Genomic DNA, 21,984 nt, shown 5'->3' with positions numbered 1-21,984 from the left:
TAAACGTACCATAAACATTTGAAAGCTTAACAATTCAGCAATGGCTTTTGTGTTTTACGTCAGCTGCCATTGAGTTACGGCAGGAAATGCTTTCTGCTTCGTCGTGTTTCATCACTTCCTTTCCCACCGGCGCTCCGTCGGCTCTATCGTCGTTGTAATAGCGTTTGGATTTAATCTCTCGACAGAGGGGTTTATAGATAAAAGGTAGGCGTTTAATAAAACATTAAAGGTCGTGGAAGCTGCTTCAGCTTATGTTGGTGTGACGAGATAGAGTCGAGAATCGCCTGAAGGTTTCTGTAGTTAGTTAGCTAGTTAGCTTAGCATTGGTAGTGGGGGCCACCTGGCAGGATGAGCCGCCTTAGCTGAGGCCAAAATGTTAAAAATGAACATTGTAAAACATTTTTTCCATCCAGGAGACTAAAGCTAGCATATGTTTGCACATGCTTGTATCACGAGAAAAACCCACACATATCAGATAAATGAGTTGAATGGGCTTAGTCACCATTTGACCGAGTTTAAAGTCTGAAAAATTATGTGAACCGTTTAAATATAATCAATCAGGAACAACAATAAGGATTCCCACATAAAAATAAACCCTAAAATCTTTCAGCGCAATGGATTTTATTTTGTCTTCATGTTTTTCTGTAACGTTAATGTTTGAATAATCGTCCAAAGGAAACACTTTATAAAAGTCTGATTCTGAGAAGTTTTTATATTGATGAAATTATTTAAACTTTTTCTTTTGGATGATTGAAGTAAGCAACTAAACTGTAAATACATTTAGATAAAACTCTGCCTGCAATGAACTGTACAGGTTTCCACACAGGCTTCAAAAAGTCTTCAACTTTTAAATATTTTCCAGATTTGAATAAATTGTAATATTTATCTGTCCCTGTATTCTTCCATCTGTATGTGTTTGTCATTCATTCATTCATCCATCCATGTATCCACCTGTTTGTCCTTCCACCCTTCCATATATCCATCAGTCTGTAGGTCCATGAGTTCATCCACCCATTCATTCAGTCACCTGTTCATCCATCCATTATACATTTAATCATTTATTAGAGAATTGTATTATTTAATCATAAAAATTGTGGAAAACACAAAACCTGTGCTTGGTTTAATTTAAATGAATGTTATTGACACATATCCTTTTAATCTCTTGTTTATTTACCTTCAGCTGTGCTCTTTTTTTAATACCGCAAGTAACCAAGACAACCAGTTTAACGTAAAGGTTTCTATTCCTATGCAGTTCTTTGCAGGATGACTGTTGTAACTCAACATATTTGTAAAAATCTACATAATCCTGTAGTCCTTATAGATAAATTGATTAAGTGATGTTTAAAACGTCTTTCATTCACTCATGGGTCAGTGATGATTAGCCCACTGCGCAAGCTGATCAATGCTCTCTATCTTTGAGTGCATTGCTGGAGAAAACAGTGCTGCTCTTACCTGAGACCCTGTTCGCATGCAGATGAAAAGTACATGAATTAAAGTGGAAAATTACTAAATGTTCTCTCTGTTTCGACTGTGAGGTCATGGCAAAGTTTCACGCCCCTGTGATCCAGGACAACCCGTCCGGATGGGGCCCCTGTGCTGTTCCAGAGAAGTTCAAAGACATGCCCTACCAACCTTTCAGCAAAGGAGACCGTCTGGGGAAGGTTTGTTTTCACTGAAGATTCCCTGTCTGAGCAGCAAGCAGAGTTTGTTTCCTTACTTTGTGTTTGTGTGGATGTTGGTTCTGACAGGTCGCTGACTGGACCGGAGCAACTTACCAAGACAAGAGATACACGAGTGAGTGATACAGCTCGTTGAAATGTTTGTCACCTGGGTGGATTTTCTGGTTATTATTGTGTAATTGTATTTAAACTATTTGCAGCATAGCCTAATTAATCCAATTAGATTTTCAACATGTGATAAAATAGTTTTTCCTGAAAATAAGGCGACTGTCAGACGTGGATCTACAGGTCCTTCTCAAAATATTAGCATATTGTGATAAAGTTCATTATTTTCCATAATGTCAGGATGAAAATTTAACATTCATATATTTTAGATTCATTGCACACTAACTGAAATATTTCAGGTCTTTTATTGTCTTAATATGGATGATTTTGGCATACAGCTCATGAAAACCCAAATTCCTATCTCACAAAATTAGCATATTTCATCCGACCAATGAAAAAAAAGTGTTTTTAATACAAAAAACGTCAACCTTCAAATAATCATGTACAGTTATGCACTCAATACTTGGTCAGGAATCCTTTTGCAGAAATGACTGCTTCAATGCGGCGTGGCATGGAGGCAATCAGCCTGTGGCACTGCTGAGGTCTTATGGAGGCCCAGGATGCTTCGATAGCGGCCTTTAGCTCATCCAGAGTGTTGGGTCTTGAGTCTCTCAACGTTCTCTTCACAATATCCCACAGATTCTCTATGGGGTTCAGGTCAGGAGAGTTGGCAGGCCAATTGAGCACAGTGATACCATGGTCAGTAAACCATTTACCAGTGGTTTTGGCACTGTGAGCAGGTGCCAGGTCGTGCTGAAAAATGAAATCTTCATCTCCATAAAGCTTTTCAGCAGATGGAAGCATGAAGTGCTCCAAAATCTCCTGATAGCTAGCTGCATTGACCCTGCCCTTGATAAAACACAGTGGACCAACACCAGCAGCTGACACGGCACCCCAGACCATCACTGACTGTGGGTACTTGACACTGGACTTCTGACATTTTGGCATTTCCTTCTCCCCAGTCTTCCTCCAGACTCTGGCACCTTGATTTCCGAATGACATGCAGAATTTGCTTTCATCCGAAAAAAGTACTTTGGACCACTGAGCAACAGTCCAGTGCTGCTTCTCTGTAGCCCAGGTCAGGCGCTTCTGCCGCTGTTTCTGGTTCAAAAGTGGCTTGACCTGGGGAATGCGGCACCTGTAGCCCATTTCCTGCACACGCCTGTGCACGGTGGCTCTGGATGTTTCTACTCCAGACTCAGTCCACTGCTTCCGCAGGTCCCCCAAGGTCTGGAATCGGCCCTTCTCCACAATCTTCCTCAGGGTCCGGTCACCTCTTCTCGTTGTGCAGCGTTTTCTGCCACACTTTTTCCTTCCCACAGACTTCCCACTGAGGTGCCTTGATACAGCACTCTGGGAACAGCCTATTTGTTCAGAAATGTCTTTCTGTGTCTTACCCTCTTGCTTGAGGGTGTCAATAGTGGCCTTCTGGACAGCAGTGAGGTCGGCAGTCTTACCCATGATTGGGGTTTTGAGTGATGAACCAGGCTGGGAGTTTTAAAGGCCTCAGGAATCTTTTGCAGGTGTTTAGAGTTAACTCGTTGATTCAGATGATTAGGTTCATAGCTCGTTTAGAGACCCTTTTAATGATATGCTAATTTTGTGAGATAGGAATTTTGGGTTTTCATGAGCTGTATGCCAAAATCATCCGTATTAAGACAATAAAAGACCTGAAATATTTCAGTTAGTGTGCAATGAATCTAAAATATATGAATGTTAAATTTTCATCATGACATTATGGAAAATAATGAACTTTATCACAATATGCTAATATTTTGAGAAGGACCTGTATAACCTAGCATCTGTGAACTATAACCCCTAATTCTTCTTTCACAATAGGTTATGGAACGGTTTATATCCTACAAACTATTGCATTAAGGTGATTATTAGTCAGCCATTTATGTCTTACTCATCAGTTTAGTTCTTTTCTCCTGATATCCTCAGATAAATATTCATCTCAGTTCGGAGGCGGCAGTCAGTACGCCTACTTCCACGAGGAGGATGAGACGAGCTTCCAGCTGGTGGACACTGCTAAGACTCAGAAGACAGCCTACCAGAGGAACCGCATGAGGTTTGCTCAGGTAACGCAGATCACAACAAAACCAGTTTGGTTTACATGTGCTGTTCTTTAACAGAGGGTGATTGTTTCCACAGAGGAACCTTCGTAGGGACAAAGATCGCAGGAATCTCACTCAGTTCAACATGCAGACTCTCCCGAAGAGCGCCAAGCAGAAGGAGAGGTGAGATCTCAACGAGAAGGAAATTATATCTGGATTTTATAGAGTTGTTGCTGTAGGGATGTTTAATTATGTTGTCTTTTTTTCTCCTTAGGGATCGTATGCGCCTGCAGAAGAAGTTCCAGAAGCAGTTTGGTGTTCGTCAGAAGTGGGATCAAAAGTCTCAGGTAGTTTTACTGCAGCTAAAGACAAAAGGTTGTTTTCAGAAACATACAGACTAAAGTAACATCAGTCACATCATCTTACCTCTGAAAGCATGCAAAGTCATTGCAATATAACAATTCATATGAGCACGCAGCAATGCAAAGCAGAATATCTGTTAACATTATTAAAACATCCTTTAAACTTCAGTAAATTGAGCAAACTGTGGTTGATCTGAAGACTTCTAAATAAAACTTGTCAATCAGAGCAGAAGCTTCAGCTGCAGCTCAAACACTTTAAAATCAGTTAATGTGACCTTGGTAACTAATGGCAGAGTTCCTGTAGGTTTTTCCACTGCATGTTACAAACTATTAATAAATGAAGATATGTGAAAACTGTTTGAATTTAATCAACATTAGATGTGGCAAAGGCTAAAAGTTTAATGTGCTTCAATAATTGTAGTAAATTATGATAGAAATGACAAATGTCTGTAACTACGGCCAGTTTTAAAGAGTTCATTTTATCTAAGTAAATGTCAATGATGAACATTGTTGCCTTATCTGTGTTTGGGCTAAAATCTTGAGGCTTCAGGATTTTCTATCATTTCTGTTTGAGGAAACTTTTAACTGAAAGCTCAACTAGTTGACATGTTGTCCTTGAAGGCCCAGCTGAAGCCCAGAGACTCCTCTGTGGAGGTGAGAAGTGACTGGGAGGTGAAGGAGGAGATGGACTTCCCTCGACTGATGAAGATGAGATACATGGAGGTTGCTGACCCGGTTGACATGTAGGTGAAGCTACACCAGTTTGTTTTCAGTGGTTAGAGGAAAAGACTTGAAGCTTTGTTTCTGCTCCCTCCAGTGAGTGCTGTGGTGCTTTAGAGTATTACGATAAGGCTTTTGATCGGATCACCACTCGAAACGAGAAGCAGCTGAAAAGCATCAAGAGGATCTTCCATACTGTTACCACCACCGATGATCCAGTCATCAGAAAGGTGGGCAGTCCTTTCCCAAACATTCTCCGTTAGTCTGAAGAGCTGTGAGGTCACTGCGATCCTTTATGTCTCTCTCCAGCTGGCTAAGACTCAGGGTAACGTGTTCGCCACTGATGCCATCCTGGCCACGCTGATGTGCTGCACGCGCTCAGTGAACTCCTGGGACATCATCGTGCAGAGAGTCGGCAACAAGCTGTTCTTCGACAAGAGAGACAACTCTGACTTTGGTGAGAGTTCAGCTGGTTAACAAACTTCTAGTAATCGGCTTTCTACAATGTTTCATTGTTGCTTTTAAAACCCCACTTTTGGACTACGACATTTTTTTATTTGAATTCATCATCAGGTGTTTATTGCTTCTCCTAATGTTCCTCTCAGATTTACTGACTGTGAGCGAGACGGCCAACGAGCCCCCGCAGGATGAGGGAAACTCCTTCAACTCACCTCGCAACCTGGCAATGGAGGCAACCTACATCAACCACAACTTCAGCCAGCAGTGTTTACGCATAGTGAGCTCCATCACTCACATCCACATCCAGGTTTACTGCTTCTCTCTGAGGATAAATTAAGTTTTATCTTCTGGATTCAGGGTAAAGACAGGTTCAAGTTCCCAAATCCCAACCCGTTTGTGGAGGAAGATATTGACAAGAACGAGGTGGCGTCTGTAGCATACAGGTTGGGACCAGATATTTGGTTTTATTTTATTATCACTGAACCAGAGAATTAATGAGCTGTCTTTGCGATTCAGGTACCGTCACTGGAAGCTTGGAGAGGACATCGACCTGATCGTCCGCTGTGAGCACGACGGCGTGATGACCGGAGCAAACGGAGAAGTGTCCTTCATCAACGTCAAGACCCTTAATGAGTGGGACTCCAGGGTAAGAGGACCCTTTCGGGGAAATGTTTTTAAGGGTTTCTTGTAGTGGAAGACCAGGTCCTGGAGTTAGATTTTTGTTTTAAAAAAAACTTATAAATTTGTGTTTTCATTAAACTGTTTTGTGGAGTTTTGTACCATAATTATTCAAACCATGTGGACTTCTCCTAAATAGACTACTGGATTCTACCCCGAGTTAAATTCGAAATAAAATGGACTCAGCTGTTGTTTGGTTGATCCTCAGTATTGTAACGGGGTGGACTGGCGTCAGAAGCTGGACTCTCAGAGAGGCGCCGTCCTCGCCACCGAGCTGAAGAACAACAGCTACAAACTGGCTCGTTGGACCTGCTGTGCCATGTTGGCTGGATCAGAGTACCTGAAACTTGGGTGAGGAACCTGATTTGGCATTTGTTAGAAGTGCTGAAGGCAACCGCGAATGGATCCATCACCATAACGACATAATCCTGCTCCTCAGGTACGTCTCTCGGTACCACGTGAAGGACTCTGCTCGCCACGTCATCTTGGGAACCCAGCAGTTCAAACCAAACGAGTTTGCCAGCCAGATCAACCTGAGCATGGAGAACGCCTGGGGAATCCTTCGCTGCGTCATCGACATCTGCCGCAAGCTGGACGAGGGCAAATACCTGATCCTGAAGGACCCCAACAAGGTGAGTCCTCACAGGCTGCAGAGGGACTACCAGCAGGTGTTTACCTGCAGCGGCTGATGGGCTTTGTTTGTTTTCAACAGCAAGTGATTCGAGTGTACAGCCTACCTGATGGAACCTTCAGCTCTGATGAAGAGGAGGAGGAAGAGGACGAGGAAGAGGACGAGGAAGAAGAGGGTGAGATTTAGTTCTCGGCTGATCATCTTGCACAAAAACGTTCCATGTCCTTCTATCTATGTCCTCTTCATTTATATTGTCTTTTGATTGTTTCATACGTGGTTCAGTTCATTTACTGAACACCAGAAAATGTAGACAATAGTGACATCTAGTGGCCGGAGCTGCTTACAGCTGCATTTGGCTCTGAAAATGTTGAGAAGTCCTCTCTAAAAGGCTTGTCCCATTAAAGCAATATAACTATGCAGACAGTGAATAAATGCTACACTTTAGGGATCAGTTGGTCACTGCAAACTAATTAGAAAAGCGCAAAAGTTTAAAATAAAACCAGAACCAAATGAATTTATCTACAAATATTTTAGTTTCAATTTTCTATATACATAATAATGGTTAGAGAGCAGAGCATTTGTGTCCTGGTTCGAATCCCACAGGCTGCCACTCTGGGTCCCTGAGCAAGACCCTTGGCCCCTGAATGCTCCCCGGGGGTCCACAGAATAAGGGATGGTTTAAATGCAGAGGATAATTTCCGTAGAATGTAAAATTGAAACGACAAATTAAAGATTATTTTTATATTATTATTATTATTATTGTGTGCTGATGCTTCAGAGCGCGTCCCGAGTAATCCAGGCAGACGTTTTGTGAAGCGCATATCAAGGCTTGTGTCTCGGCCTCGAGAAAGGGCCGTGCCCCGTGACTGATAAAGGAACCGGGTCGCCGGTTTGCAAGTGATTCGAAGTATAAGGGACAGCACGACCCTGCGGATTCCCCGCCACATTTAGTTGTCTTGGGATCGTACTGCGTGTGCGTTTCTATCTATTTGAGCGTCATTTTTTGCTTAGGAATCAACCAGCAAGAGGGGAGTATTGGAACGGATAGAAACATCTTTATCACAACTTGTATAAAATTACTGTTGCTCCGATCGCTCACCAGCTTTGTTGTTTGGTCATTGGTCGTCTAGTGGTTAAGATTCGGCGCTTTCACCTCCGTTGTCCAGGTTCAATTCCCAGTTAGGGAACATAGTTTTATATGTCTATCTTGGAAAACAAAGTTTTAATCTCAAGGAGGCTTCACCTGGTTAATCAAAGACCGTTAAATCAAATTCACATCACAACCCTCTCCCATATTGTTTCCACTTTTCCGTTTAATCCAGCCATTGCATCATGAAGACAGATTAAGATCAGACTGACACCATATATTTATTGGCATCACCGACACCTTTCATTTATTAAGTCAAGGTAAAGCTCAAGCAAGAAATTCGTGTCATTATGACATTTATTGTCCACTTGATGGCGCAGTAGAGCAAATGAGGCATCTTGATGCATCGTCTCATGAGTCGAGCAATTGGATGGAAAGCTCCAGCGCTTCAAGAGGCTTCATCTCAGCATCGCTGATGTTTACCGTATTTTCCGCACTATAAGGCGCATAGAATAGAAGCTACTGCAGTCAAACGTTTGACTGGGGTTGCGTTATGCATCCACTAGATGGAGCTGTGCTAAAGAGAATGTCAACAAAACAGTCAGATAAGTCAGTCAGTCAAACTTTATTAATACACCACAAACCAGCGTTCTGATAACTCCATTCACTCTCATGGTAAGGTCTCCTCTACATAGAATTATATTGAATAGAGCCAATAGTTAGGAATGCATTGGAGGCTATGAAGTTGAAGTTGAAATCAAACGTTAGTTAAAACGTGAAAGGGAACTTCTCCCTGATTCAGTAAACACGTAAAAGAAACAGTTTGATGCACTAAATCAAACGTTAGTACATTCACAATATAGTAGCGTTAACTGTTGAATTCTCTCGCTGCTGCTCTATTCCCATGTTCGACTGCGTAGCTGACAGCCTTGAGTTTGAACTCAGCATCGTAAGCGTGTCTCTTGAAAGGTGCAATTTTGGGGTCGTTATACACACACAAGTGGTGTTGGACTAGGAGTAAGCACAGTACAGGTGTTTACCGCTATTACTTCGGCGACGCCCCTGACTACGGTAGCCGTAATGCTGCAAGCGGTGCGGCTTTGTAGTTTACCAGTCGTACTGAAACATTTTGACAGAGCGCCGTGTACAACCAGTATGGATCAACCAATTAACCAATTGATCCATATATAAGGCGCTCCGGATTACAAGGCGCACTGTGATTTTTTGAGAAAATTAATGGTTTTTAAGTGCGCCTTATAGTGCGGAAAATACGGTATATTAAATAATTTGATGGTCCTTTGCTGCAGAGCACCAAGAGTTCATTTAAACTGTCTGGGTGGCTCGTCTCGTCAGATAGACTCTTAACATCCCATTGGTTAACCTTCAGACTTTAATTGGTGCTGCAGCACATGACCTAAAAATACTTCATTAGTTTATTAAACATGTTGAAATTAACTTTTTGTAAATAAAGATATTTATTGACGTTTATTTAGTTACATTTTTAAGTGTTTTAATGAAACTTTGGTTTACATTATTTAGTTTTAAATGTATTTAAATATAAAATATTGAACTTGTTTCTTGTTCTCATTTCAGATGAAGAGAATTAGTGAGGAGTTTGCTTCGTTGACCAAATCATCCCACTAACAAAACCACAATTTAATTCCCTTTGAACTTCAATAAACAAGGTGGACAAATCATTTTAATGCCTCACGTTTGTTTGTTTTTTTCCTCAATGAATAAATGGCTCAACCTATTCTTCTTACAGGTTGATTTTTCACGTATACAAGCAAAAAGTGGTGAAAAGATTCACACATTAATTTTTAGCCATAAAAATTGTTTTTCCAGGAGTATCCAATTAACTGTTTCTGTCAATTATAAGAACAATAAGAGTTCCTTAATGTGGCCACACAGACCTGTAGTGGAAACCAAAACTAGAGTTTACTCCTCTTAGCGCTAGTTCACATGAGCTGCTGGTATTTTACCTTCTGACGGTTTAAACAGTAACGTGATGGCTGGACAACCATGGAAATATCTTCACCATCTTTCTTTAATCCAGATGCTAGAAAACATGCGGATCACAAAACCTGGTGATGTTGTATTCAGACATAATTGGCTTTATTGGTGGTGTGTGTGTGTGTGTGTGTGTTTAAATGTAGAATCAGTGGAAACACAGGAACCAAACAGGAAGAGCAACATATTTACTTGTTGCTGTGCAGTTGGAGTTGATAATAACTCAGATAAATAATAAACAGGAGAAAAATGACCAGCATGCCTTTAGTTTGTTTAATATCATTCATATGCAGGGTGAATACTGAGGTGAATGTGTTTTTTGTATGTGACACAAATGTTGGAACCAATTTTAGACAAACCATAATATGGCCTGTGTTGAAAAGTGGTTGCCCCTTAAACCTGTTACCTTGTTGCACCGCCTGAGCAGCAGCAACAACTGCAGTCAGGCGTTTGTTTTAAGTCACAATGAGTCTTTTCCTGCACTGTGGAGGAATTTTGGTCCGCTCTTCTTTGCAGAATTGTTGTAATTCAGCCACACTGGAATGTTTTCGAGTGTGAACCAGCTATTTAAGGTCAACACTTCATCTCAAATGGATTCAGGTGAGAACTTTGACTAGACCAAATCTTTCTTTTGTGTTTCTCAAGCCATTCAGAGATGGATTTGCTTGTGTGTGTGTGTTTTTTTTTTTTTTAACCCAGCCTCAACTTGAGGTAATAAACAGATAGTCAGACATTCTCCTCCAGGATGTTTTAATAGACAGCAGAGTTCATGCTTCTATGTATATGTAACACAGCAAGTCTTCCAGGTCCTGAGACAGCAAGACCATCACACTCTACCACCATATTTTACTGCTGGTATGATGTTCCTTTTCTAACAAGTTCAGCTTTTGTCTCATCAGTCCTCAGATTATTTTCCCAAACGTTTAGGAGATAATCAGGATATTTCCTGGTAAAACTGACAACCTTGGTGTTTCTTTTGCTCAGCAGAGGTTTTTGTCCTGCAACTCTCCCATGGAGGCCATTTCTGCCCAGTCTCTTTCTTCAGGTGGAGTCATGAACCTTTACTGAGGCAAGTGGGGCCTTTCTTTGGATGTTGTTATGGGGTCTTTTGTGACTTCTTGGCTGTTACTTTTTCCTTTACTGCCTAACGTTAAGCACTTTGTTTAAACTCAGTAAGAGGACAGAACAAAAACCGAACGTTTCTGTAGATAAAATGTCTCCAGCTGGAAGAAGTCTACTCCTTTAAGGTTTTACACAGCAATCATTCTAAGAAGAAAAAGACGTGTTCATTCACAGTTTAATCCCTATTTAAAGTCATGACTGATCATGAATTAGTCATGGCTTTGAAAGCTTGCAGACTTCTAAAGAATAAGATTATTCACTTTAATGGATGCAAGGACTTGTATTGACAAGCATCTAAATAGGTTTTGATCTCTTTAAAGTTATATTATTTATAATATCTATGATATTTCAACCTGGAAAGACTCGCATAACGGAGAAACAACAAGACGGTTAAAGAATTTATTAATGAAAGATTATTTCTTTGGCGCTCGGACCCCTGAGGGAGACGTAAACGCTGAGGATGAAGTAGGTTTGAATAAACATCTTAGGATTATGATTAGGTACGTCTTCCCCCCTGGGATCCGATCCTGGTGGTGTTGTAGGCCTTGGTATGGAAGGAGTTGGGAGCCCATGGTGGAGGAGGGTCGAAGCTCAGCAGAAGAGCGGTGTTTTCCATGCAGAGGGTCTTTAAAACTGATGCCCTGGGAGATGATTGGCTGAGGAGGAGTGCGGACCTGCCGTTGATTGGAGCAGCCAGTGACGAGTGATTGGACGCGGCGGGGTGGTGAGTCTTCCATGTTGAATTTTCGTTTAAACTCCATTTCAATGATCTCATGAATATCATGTTGGTAAAAACTTCCAGCTTAATCTAAAGTCACAGTGAAGACCTTCTGCAAAACAGCTTGTTCAGAGGAGTGAAGGTTAGGTGAAAGGTCAGATCACTAGTGTCGTGGCCTCTGCATTATTTTATTTGTGTACCTAAGAAGAATCCTTGGAGTTTTATGAACAAACTCTTCGTTGCTGGTGGGTAAAATGAAAACAAACTCAAATGAAAGAAATCAGTCAGCTTTATTTATATAACATCTGCAACACATCATCTATTGTTTTAATGTTGGGCGATGCAGATATTTTATACATCACACAATGAAAATTTAAAAATATATTTAATTAAAGTACTGCACAGCTGTGTGATTATGATGAGTCATAATCGTATGAGACAGATTGTCTTCAGTCTTGATCTGAATCTCTTATGGGTTGTTGAGTGGAAAAGACTCTGCTTGTTCGTTTTTAGGAGAACAGATCTCAAACCTACTTCTCTCCATTGAGAATTTATTGAAGACTCACATTTTTAAAAGAACTCCTTGTCTGTTCAACTCACTGCAGATACTAAAGCTCACACAATATCCTAGAGAAAAAGCAACAATAATTCAGTGCATACATGTTTATACAATAGAGAATGTGAAATAAAAGGGGGTGCGTGCCTATTTTCTCCCCGCCACACTCCCTACCAGTGGTTGGTGTCTCTGCCCACTGGTTTACTTGTGGTTTTCGGTATCCGGGGCTGGATGCTTTGGTGTGTGCCGGCTCACTCCCGGTGGCTGCTTGCCGGGTCCTGGACCTCTGGGCTCTGTCTGGCCTCTGCTTGGGGAGTGATATGTCCCGGGGTCTTGGGTCCATGGCTGGATCTGCTCGGGGTGGACGGCTGCCGGCAGAACCTGTGGGCTCATTGCTGCAGCTCCCTGGGGCTTCTGCACTGTGGCTGCTGGGTGGTTCCCCTGGGATTCTCCCCTGCTCTTCTCTGCAGGGGCTATGGTAGTACCGGCGATGGTTCTCCTGGGGTTCCTGTGCTCTGGGAGGCCTTTGGATGTCTATGGCTCAGATCTCTTCCGCATCTGTCCCGGGTCCAGGGGGCAGGTCTGTGCCTCCTCACACTCGCTATTGCATATTTTTAATGGAGAAACCTTGTATACACAAGCACGCTCACACTCAGACCCACAGGTGTTTAGATAAAGGTGTTAACAGATACACAAATGTTCTATAATGAGCTGCAGTTACCACTAAATACATCTGGTAACAAAGCTGTTATTAAATGTGTTTCTGCAGGTGTAGAAGCAAGCAGCCTGTCATCTTGTAATTCTTCATCCTTCTTTCTCTCCTCCATTCTTTCTCCTTTTTTTCTTTTTGCCCCATCTCTCTCTCTTTTGTGCTTCAAATGTTTTCCTTTTCGTTTCCATCTCAATGTCTAATAAATTAAATAATACCAAAGCTGTTTCTAATAAAATAATTTTCTTTTATAAATATCAATCAGAGCATTATAACATTAGGCGTAATGCTCCACTTGTGAAAGTAAATCTGGTGGGCTTCTTCTTGCCACTCAGACAGCAATGAGTGCTACTCTGAGGGACAGGACATGGTTAAAAAATATATATATATATATAAATAAAAAATAAAATAAAATAAAGGTATTCATACCACTCTAACACCCTATCAGGATACAATGGCTTCTCAAGAATTTTGCTGTTCTCCTTTGCGGTTAGATTGCTATGACACAATGAGTTACAAATCTTCTCCCATGCCTCAATCTCTGAGTGCCAAAGTGTAGCTCTGGTTCTGAGGAACTTTGAGACCTTTGTCTCTGTCCCTTTAGCCAGAGCCATGCTGTCTTTAGTGATAAAGAAGATATCCATGCCAATGAAGAGGGCATTAAGTGCAATTAAACCACCTCTAGCCCCCTTGGAGAGAGCAAGAGGCCCTTTAAGTGCTGCCTGACCAATATCAGGAACATCTGAGGCCACCCTGGATATGGTACACAATGCTTTTCCTTCCTGTAGTCCAGCTTTGCCTGTACTTGCGACCACTCTCTTAGCCTTCAAAACAGACACCAAAGCAGAAGAGGCATCAACGACAGTGTCAATACTGTTTCGAACAGCACATAATTTGGTAGCGATCTTTGGTACTACGTTAACCGTGTCATTATCAATTTGTGTAACATATGGTATGTTGGTTGCCTCTTCCAGACAATCCTGTATACTCTGAACACTATCCATGAACCTTTGAAAGGCTGTATTTGCTTGCTTATTTTGTTTAGAATTAACCTTAAACTCTGTTACAGTGGTTACAACACTGTTCACTGCGCTGGTTGCTCCCAGGGATGCACCAGCAATTATAAGCCCTAAGGACACCCCAGCTGTTACTGGAATTAAAGCCAAGCCAATGATGGAGAGTACACCTCCCACTGCTCCCACAGAGCTCCCAGCCACACTGGAGATCTTTGCCCCCTTATTCATCTTGTCTAACTGAACGGCACACTGTTCAATCTCATCAAGAAACTGCAGCATCTGGGGCAGCTGATCATTGTACTTATTAACAAAAGCTGAGTAGTGGACCTTCTGGAACAAGACCGACATCCGAAAGTGCTCGTCCATCCTGATGAAGAGAATTTTATGTATTTATTTTTTCACGTGAATACAATAAAAAAACATTTTTAAATAAGCAATAATACTGTTATCACTGCAGGGACGTACCTTATTACATCAAGTTGCTTGACATGATCAGCCATGTTTTGGATTTCTTCATCAGATAAATCACATTTAACAGCAATTTCCTCTATCTTTTGCAGGCAAATGTTAATATTGAGGCTGTGAAAGTAACAGTAGCATCTCTGAATGCTTGTGTTTCTTTTAGAAACATTTTCATATCTTGGAACATGTTATGTACTTTATAACAACACAAAATATTTCTTGTTTGGGATAAATTTACCTGTAAGCAAGGTCTTCAACGATCTTCTCTGTGGAGTTTATGTATTTTTTCAGCTGGTACACCAGCACCTCCACATTGTGAAGTGAAGGAAGGAAGAAGGCCTTTGCATCTCTTTTAAACCCCAGGAGGAGAGGGCAGATCAGCCGTGCAGTTCTGATCACAGCTTGAACATCATCAAAGCTGATCCCTTCAGGCAGGAATATCATCTGGTTCTGAGTGAACACCTGCAGCGAAGTGACAGCCAGCTTCTCCACTGCATCCGAGAAGGTGTTGAGTTTCTCCAGACCTTCCAGGGTTTCTTTCAATACTTCACCCAAATTATTTTCTAGTTCTGCAAGTTTGCTCTCTGCCTTCATCTGGAAGTTGCTCTTCATGAACTTGCTAAAGGCTGCCCGGTTTCCCTCCGACTTGGTGAAAGTGGGGTCAATTTTGTCAGCCTTTTTTTTGATTCTATTCATTTTCACTACCTCTGTCTTTCTGCATTCCTCCCATTCAGAGAACATCTCCAGGAAATCTTTCACCACGGTGATGTAAATAAGAGTATCGGTGACATACTGACAGAAGGCCCTCTGTAGTTTCCATCTGTAGAAAAACAAAATGTTGCTCTCTATCATAAAAACAACATGAAGACAAATCCCTCAATGTGCCCAGAAAAACTGCCTCCTTCATCACAAACAATTGCAACACTTTATTTTACCAGTTGTATCGTACGTTTGCTTTACCTCATATGAGCCATCTTCTGCACTCTGTCGTGTTGTGTCTTTAGCTGTCAAAAAAGGAAAGGAAAATGCAAAGTTGGCTTTTAAAGTGAAGTTAGATAAAACACTTTACTTTTGGTAGCTCTAAGATTTTACTGACATCATCTTGCTGTATTTGAAAGGTTGTGGGCCCCCTGGTAAAGACAAGATCTAATGGTTCATAAATGTCTTGCCTACGTTTGGTTTTTAAATGAAACTTTTTTCAACATTTAAAACCATATTTAGATGTTGATTGGTTTTCATCTGGTTTTATTAGAAGGCTGATTTGTTTTTGCTGGGATTGAAAAAGAGTGGTAGGAACAGGTCTAAGAGGTCTTCATTACCAGAGTTATACTATTATACTGTTTACCCACATACCTATCCATGCAAAAATGATAATTACATCTTATATTCCATATATGAGTTATGTTTTTTTTTGTGAAAACCATTAATGACTAAATATAATTTGATATATTACTTTTTTGTCATCATCCTCTGCCTCAGCAACATTCTGTCTGTGTTTCAGTCAGACGAAGAAGTGCTGAAATTCGTTTAAAAATTACAATTCGTGCTAAGCAAGATATTTTTCCTGTGTAGAAACAAACTGAACTTAAAATTTTCTGTCCCAGCACCCATCCTTACAAGATACCCTGTCAGTTAGAAGTGGAGTCACACACACACACACATTTATTTTTGTGATGGCAGGATGGAGGGAAATGGCCATATGGATCTATTCCATTCAGTGCCAATTCACAATAAATATCATCTCATGGTACTTTGCAAATTTAATTCAATAAAAACATATTCATAGTCAAGTACATACATTCCAATTGATCATAATTATTAGAAACAATTTCTACAAACACCAAAAACAGTTAAAACTGAAGGCAGTTGAATGAGAAAATAAACAAATCCACAAAATGACAAAACTCCGTCTCAGCTGTTCACCACACGGCTTCTACACACACAACCAGCATAGCTGCTGTAAGCAGAGAGCTCACAGATGCCTAAAAATCCACCTAGGTTTTACTCAACCAGCAGCAAAGGGCAAAGCAAGGCCAGAATTATGACTCGCATTTGAAAAACATAATTATTAACGTAATGATTGTTTAGAGTATGTCAATTCTCAAAACATGTTATTTTCAGTTCAAACTTCACAAAATCCCTTTGGGGTTAAGAGGCTCTTCTTTTCCTGCTCTCGGTGGAGGTGGACACTTTTTCTCTGTCTCCCGCACCCCTCCCATATATGCCCTGCTTCAGCTCTGTGTCTTGTCTTTTTGTTTGGAGCCTCTTTTTGCACATCTTCCAAATTCTTCCAAAATATGGATTTGGTCAGCTGGTCTCTCAATGCAATTGATCAAATTTTCTCGACGAGAAGACAGGGGTCGGGAGAGACCGCTGGCCCGGAAGGGACATTTTTCTCCGGATACACAATGGACTCCTGCAGAAGTGGAGGATCGTGTGTCTGTCGATAATGTCAGTCGAGGATGTGGAAGATATGTATATAATTGGATGTTTGATATCAGGATTTCTGCTTTTTGGAGTCAGCGGTTACCTGAGTTGTTCCCTTGGATCTGGCGAAAGACCAGGAATTTGGCTGTTTGGATCCGCCTTTGAGAAGCACCAGCGAGACTCTCAAGGCTGACGGAAAATTAAGAGTCAGCCTAAACCAAATAATTATTGTTTTTCTGAATCTGGCTCTCCTACACGGCCTTGATGTCTGGCTATCTTCAACTTCTCCTGGAAGTTATGTAAACATGACGCTCTGCTCCCTCCCTTCCCTGAGGACATCTGTGGACCTGTTCAGAACTTTGTGGCCGGTTGATGAACATTCCAACGAACCATCAAGGACAATGGCCTCTGTGACAGTACTTCATGGACTTACTTGCACACACTCACATGCTCAAGATAAACATATGCACCCCCTCACACCACCTTCACCGTTCCCGGCATGATGTTGTTTTGTAAACTTGTTGCTTCTTTGTTCTGAGGTTTTTTGCAATCTCAAACTGTATCCTGCTAAGGATAAAGTGTGAAATATGATTTTTTTTTCCTCTACTTACCTAATGTGGCCTCTTTTCTCATCTAACAAGGGCAGCGCCTGTGAGTGGGCAGCAAAGCCTCGGTGACCCGTGTCCCTTGTCTTGTGTCATGATGTATGTTTGGATGGGTTGTACTGGAATTCTAATTTCCCCTCGGGGATCAATAAAGTATCTTTGAATTGAATTGAATTAAATGTTGTATTACGTCACAGTAAGTTCAACTAAAAAACAAACTGTTCGAAGGAAAAAATTAAAATCTGCAAAGCACCTTGCACAAGGTGCTTCTACCTTGTTGAAGCACCTTGTGATCTGAGGTGAAGGGGTTGGGACAGAAATTTTGTATTTGTTTTCCAAATGTAGAACAGAGAGATTTGACAGAGACTGGCAGAAAAAAGTCAGACTGCAGGGAGTGACCAGATTTCTTTGGGTCAATACATGTGAGCACAGAAGCATAGGTTTACATCCCTACTTTTAAAAATGGGGGTATAATGAGACTCCTCAAATCATCAAAGAGGCTGAAGAATGAAACTGAAAGTAAATGTGCTTTAACAAAGTTTTAGCTCGAGGATGTACACACTTACACAACCAGGTTGTTGCAGCTTTTTAGTTTTTTTTATTTACTTTCATTTCCTGAAAACAGATTTTTCAGTAAATGTCTTATTTTATGTGAAAACCTTTTGAATTGCTGCCTAGTAAAACATATATAGAGTATTTACACAGGGACTGATGTTTCAAACCCTTTATTTCTGTTAATGATGATTTTTCACTTACAGCTAATGAAAACAAGACATTTAAGATTAAAACATTACATCAGACCAATAAAAAACATTTAATGCAGAAATGTGGGCTTTATGAAATGTATGTTTCATAGCTGCTTATAGGTTGGTATTTTAGAAAGGTCCTTTTAATTTGGCAAACGAGCCTTATCGGAACATATATTCTAATTTATTGAATATATCTGTATATATAGCATAAAACATCTCGATAGGTAGAGCAGTGCTGTAGACATTTTGATATGGTCAACTCCTATATTACTTGCTATACATGTTCAGATAAATTCTAGAGAAAACATACTGAAATGCTCATTTGCTTTCAAATTTGCCCGTAAAATTATAAAACTATGCCCATTTTTCGGGTGTGGGCCAACCAGGAAACCTTCAATAGATTTGCAAATAGCACAAGTGCATCGGTAAGCCTTATTTTTGACTTGGTAAAATGAAATTAAATAAATCCAGATGGTTTTGTGGACTCATAATCTGTTGGATATTCCACTGATTCCACAACAAAAAGCAGATTCTAGGAAATCCAAAAATACCTTACCCTTCTGTTTGCCTGTACCGTCAGATCCTGAGAAGAATCTAGGTTTAGTTTCGGTTTGAATAAATACTTCAAGTCAGAGTGAACAGGGCAGGAAATCTTGAGCCACACACCGTATCCTTTTCAGGGAGGTGCTGAAGATTTTGGTGAGGGCCTGAGGGTTTAACAACATAAAGGCTGTTAAATCAATCTGATTCAAACACAGTTGTGCTACATAAAACTGCTTTATAGTGCTTATGGTATTAAAAGACAAAAAAAAAAAAAAGAAAAACTCCTGCAACTCATCTAGAAACTGCAGCAGTGACATCCAAACTAGAAACTTTATGAAATATAAATATGTTAAACCACATAACTGCTGGTTCTGCCTAATGAAAAATAATAAATAAATAAAGTTCAGCAGAACCTTACCTTCTGGGTCAATGCTCTGATGCAGCTAATAATCGTTTGAAGTCGTGTCAATAGTTTTCAAAATGCTTTGTGAAGACCTGTAAAAGTGTGTGTTTTGATTATGGCTAAATATTTTCATCGTGCACCGAAATCTGTTCAGAAATGGATGATGCAACTTCTGGCTTAATGCAAAATATGTCCATTCATCTAGTTTCACTTCTTCCATATTGAGTTACTGGGTCTCCAGCAGTCTAAGGGCAGGGACCAGCCTGGATAGATCGCCAGTCCATTGCAGCCAAAATATATCCATTTACTGAATGCCAAAATAATAAGATAAGGATTTTTTGCTGTTGTCATGAGATGTATCCACAGTTTGGGAAAGCCCAGGTGAGGATGCCGTAGCTTTGAAAGATTTTGGGATTGATTCATGGCATAAGTTAAATCGAAGTACTCCTTTGGATTTCATTTAGGACACCTCAAAATACACTGCTTTCTTGTGCAACAGTGAAAAAACTAAATAATGCAGGATTTCAAAAAAGAGAATTATGGTCAACTACGAGTCTGGATCATCCTTGGGTTCATGTTTTGGTGTAAAATGTGTAAATCTACTCCATAACAAAACTAACAGAGGTTTTACGTTGCTTGCTGAAGCTGGTAACAGAGTGTCATTATCCACTGTGACATGAATCCTGAACCGCTGTGGGCTAAAAGGCCACTCAGAGAGGAAGAAGCCATTAGTCCAAAAACATAAAAAGCCAGATGGGTAGTTGGAAAATGCAGTTTGGGACAAAGATCTCAATTTTTGGAGACATGTGCAGTCTTGTGATAAGTGACATTGTATTCCACAAATATCAAAACAAATGTTGAAAATTCAGAATAATGGGATTATGCCTAAATGTTTTTACATCAATTAGCTTAATTTGTAACTTAAGCTTTGGTTGTGGAAAAATACAAATAGTTTGCTACATCCTATTAAAACTACATGAACACAGCAAATGGGCCATCAGAGAACGAACACATGTCCTGCCATGTGCCGACACAAACGTAAACTGTTGACATGCTAACATGGCAGCTCTTGGTCATATGCTAAATATGTCAGGATGGTGGTTGTTGGACCCAAGCACAGGCAGGCAGGCTGCAGCAGAAGAAGGTGGGTGGAGAGAATTTAATGACTAAAAAAACAAACAAAAAAACTTACATGCAGACAAGTGGAACAGTTGCAGGCATGAACATGAGCAGGCCTGGCAAGAACAACATTCGTAGACAGGCTTGGCAAGGTAAGCAGTCGTGGACAACAGAAAAAACCAGCAAGGAGCAAACAGAACAGAGGAGTATACAGGTACATCTAAAAAAATGTGAATGTTGTGTAAAAGTGTGATTTTTTTTGCCAGTCCTCTCAGAAAGTGAAACCTTTTTATTATATAGAATCATCACGCATAGAGTTATATATTCCAAGCCTTTGCCTCTTGTAATTTTGATGATTTTGGCTTGCAGGTAGAGAACACCCAAAGTTCAGTGTCTCGGAAAATGAGAAAACTTTGAAAATGGACAGTCATGGTGTCACACCCTAATCAGCTAATTAACTCAAAACATCGGCAAAGGTTTCCTGAGCCTTTAAACAACCTCTCAGACTGGGTTCGTAGGCTACACAGTCTTGGGGAAAAAATCGAGTGGAAGGAAGAAGTGTGGAAGGAAAAGGTGCACCAGCAACAGGGAGAATCGCAGCATTGAGATGATTGTCAAGTGAAATCCATTCAAGAATTTAGGAGAGCTTCACAAGGAGTACATTAAGGCTGGAGTCGGTGCATCAAGAGCCACCCAACACAGACGAATACTAGACATAGGCTATAAATGTCGCATTCCTCTTGTCAACCCACTCCTGAAACAGAGACAACGTCAGAAGTGTCTTACCTGGGCTCAGGAAAAAAGGAACTGGACCGTTGCTCAATAGTCCAAAGTCATGTTTTCAGATCACATTAAAGTCTGTATTTCATTTGGAAATATAGGTCCCAGAGTTTGGAGGAAGAGTGGAGGGCACAGAGTCCATGTTGCCTGAAGTCCAGCGTTAAGTTTCCACAGTCAGTGGTGATTTGGGGTGCCATGCCATCTGCTGGTGTTGGTCCACTGTTTTTTTTCTGGCTGCATTGTACAGTCAATGTACCAGGAAATTCTAGAGCACGTTATGCTTCCCTCTGCTGACAAGCTGTAGGAGATGCTGATTTTATTTTCCAGCAGGACTTGATGCCGCCCCAGACTTCCAAGGGTACCAAAAGCTGATTCATTGACCATGGTGTTCCTATTCTTGATTGACCAGCAAACACCCCTGACCTGAACCCCATATAGGCTGACGTGAAGAGGAAGATGAGACATCAGACCCAACAAGGCAGACGACCTAAAGGTAGCTATCAGAGCAATTTGGGCTACACCTATGCAGAACCAAAGGCTGATTGCCTCTATGCCTCGGCGCATTGATATAGTAATTCCTGCAAGAGGAGGCCCAACCAATTATTGAGTGCACAGAAAGGGGCATACTTTTTAGATGCCTGACAAACATTTTTTGATTGGCCTAATGTCATGTTCTAATTTTCTGAGACACTGAATTTTGTATTTTCTTTACCTGTAAGCCATAATCATCAAAATTACAAGGAATAAAAGCTTGAAATATTTTACTCCATGTGGAATGAATCTCTAAAATAATTATTTCACTTCCTGAAATGACTGGCAACAAATATCTCACTTATACGCAATATGCTAATTATTTTTAGATGTACCTGTATATACAGGTGAAACAGGGAGACTGATTGGCATGGTGCGGGTGGACTTAATGATGTTGATTGTTGTGGCAGAGAATGAAAAGAAAACATGATGGGTCTAAGCAAAGAAACAATGAAA

At 40.7% G+C, this 21,984-nt stretch overlaps 2 protein-coding genes across 2 annotated transcripts; one reads left to right on the top strand and one right to left on the bottom strand.

Annotated features, from left to right (window-relative positions):
• Positions 1 to 78: 78 nt before the first annotated feature.
• On the top strand, positions 79 to 9,475 carry LOC124863750 (eukaryotic translation initiation factor 3 subunit D). The gene is made up of 16 exons (XM_047358218.1): positions 79 to 204; positions 1,536 to 1,661; positions 1,749 to 1,794; positions 3,729 to 3,865; positions 3,939 to 4,024; positions 4,116 to 4,188; positions 4,825 to 4,946; positions 5,021 to 5,153; positions 5,233 to 5,380; positions 5,529 to 5,659; positions 5,740 to 5,825; positions 5,899 to 6,028; positions 6,269 to 6,411; positions 6,500 to 6,692; positions 6,773 to 6,866; positions 9,372 to 9,475. Exons 2-16 carry the CDS (start codon positions 1,539 to 1,541, stop codon positions 9,383 to 9,385), a joined length of 1,659 nt encoding a protein of 552 aa, XP_047214174.1. The 5' UTR covers positions 79 to 204; positions 1,536 to 1,538; the 3' UTR covers positions 9,386 to 9,475.
• A 3,320-nt stretch (positions 9,476 to 12,795) lies between these two features.
• LOC124864659 (apolipoprotein L4-like) lies at positions 12,796 to 19,359 on the bottom strand. Its single transcript, XM_047359521.1, has 6 exons — positions 19,114 to 19,359; positions 18,709 to 18,859; positions 15,332 to 15,375; positions 14,610 to 15,191; positions 14,375 to 14,488; positions 12,796 to 14,276 (listed from the first exon to the last, which is right to left on the bottom strand). The coding sequence occupies exons 3-6, from the start codon at positions 15,343 to 15,345 to the stop codon at positions 13,265 to 13,267; spliced, it is 1,722 nt and encodes a 573-aa protein (XP_047215477.1). The 5' UTR covers positions 15,346 to 15,375; positions 18,709 to 18,859; positions 19,114 to 19,359; the 3' UTR covers positions 12,796 to 13,264.
• Between the last annotated feature and the right edge of the window lie 2,625 nt (positions 19,360 to 21,984).

The sequence above is a fragment of the Girardinichthys multiradiatus genome, chromosome Y (assembly GCF_021462225.1).
Source record: "Girardinichthys multiradiatus isolate DD_20200921_A chromosome Y, DD_fGirMul_XY1, whole genome shotgun sequence".
Taxonomy (NCBI): domain Eukaryota; kingdom Metazoa; phylum Chordata; class Actinopteri; order Cyprinodontiformes; family Goodeidae; genus Girardinichthys; species Girardinichthys multiradiatus.
This window is presented reverse-complemented; position numbering and strand designations above follow the sequence as displayed.

Bases quoted from the DNA above. Each gene is read 5' to 3' on its own strand.
- LOC124864659 (XM_047359521.1), bottom strand. The intron at 14,489-14,609 runs GTAAATTTATCC...TTACTTTCACAG, and splicing joins GTTGAAGACCTTGCTTACAG to CCTCAATATTAACATTTGCC. The intron at 14,277-14,374 runs GTACGTCCCTGC...TCTCTTCATCAG, and splicing joins AAGCAACTTGATGTAATAAG to GATGGACGAGCACTTTCGGA.
- LOC124863750 (XM_047358218.1), top strand. From the start codon at position 1,539: ATGGCAAAGTTTCACGCCCCTGTGATCCAGGACAACCCGTCCGGATGG. The intron at 4,189-4,824 runs GTAGTTTTACTG...TTGTCCTTGAAG, and splicing joins AGTGGGATCAAAAGTCTCAG to GCCCAGCTGAAGCCCAGAGA. The intron at 5,660-5,739 runs GTGAGCTCCATC...TTCTGGATTCAG, and splicing joins GCCAGCAGTGTTTACGCATA to GGTAAAGACAGGTTCAAGTT.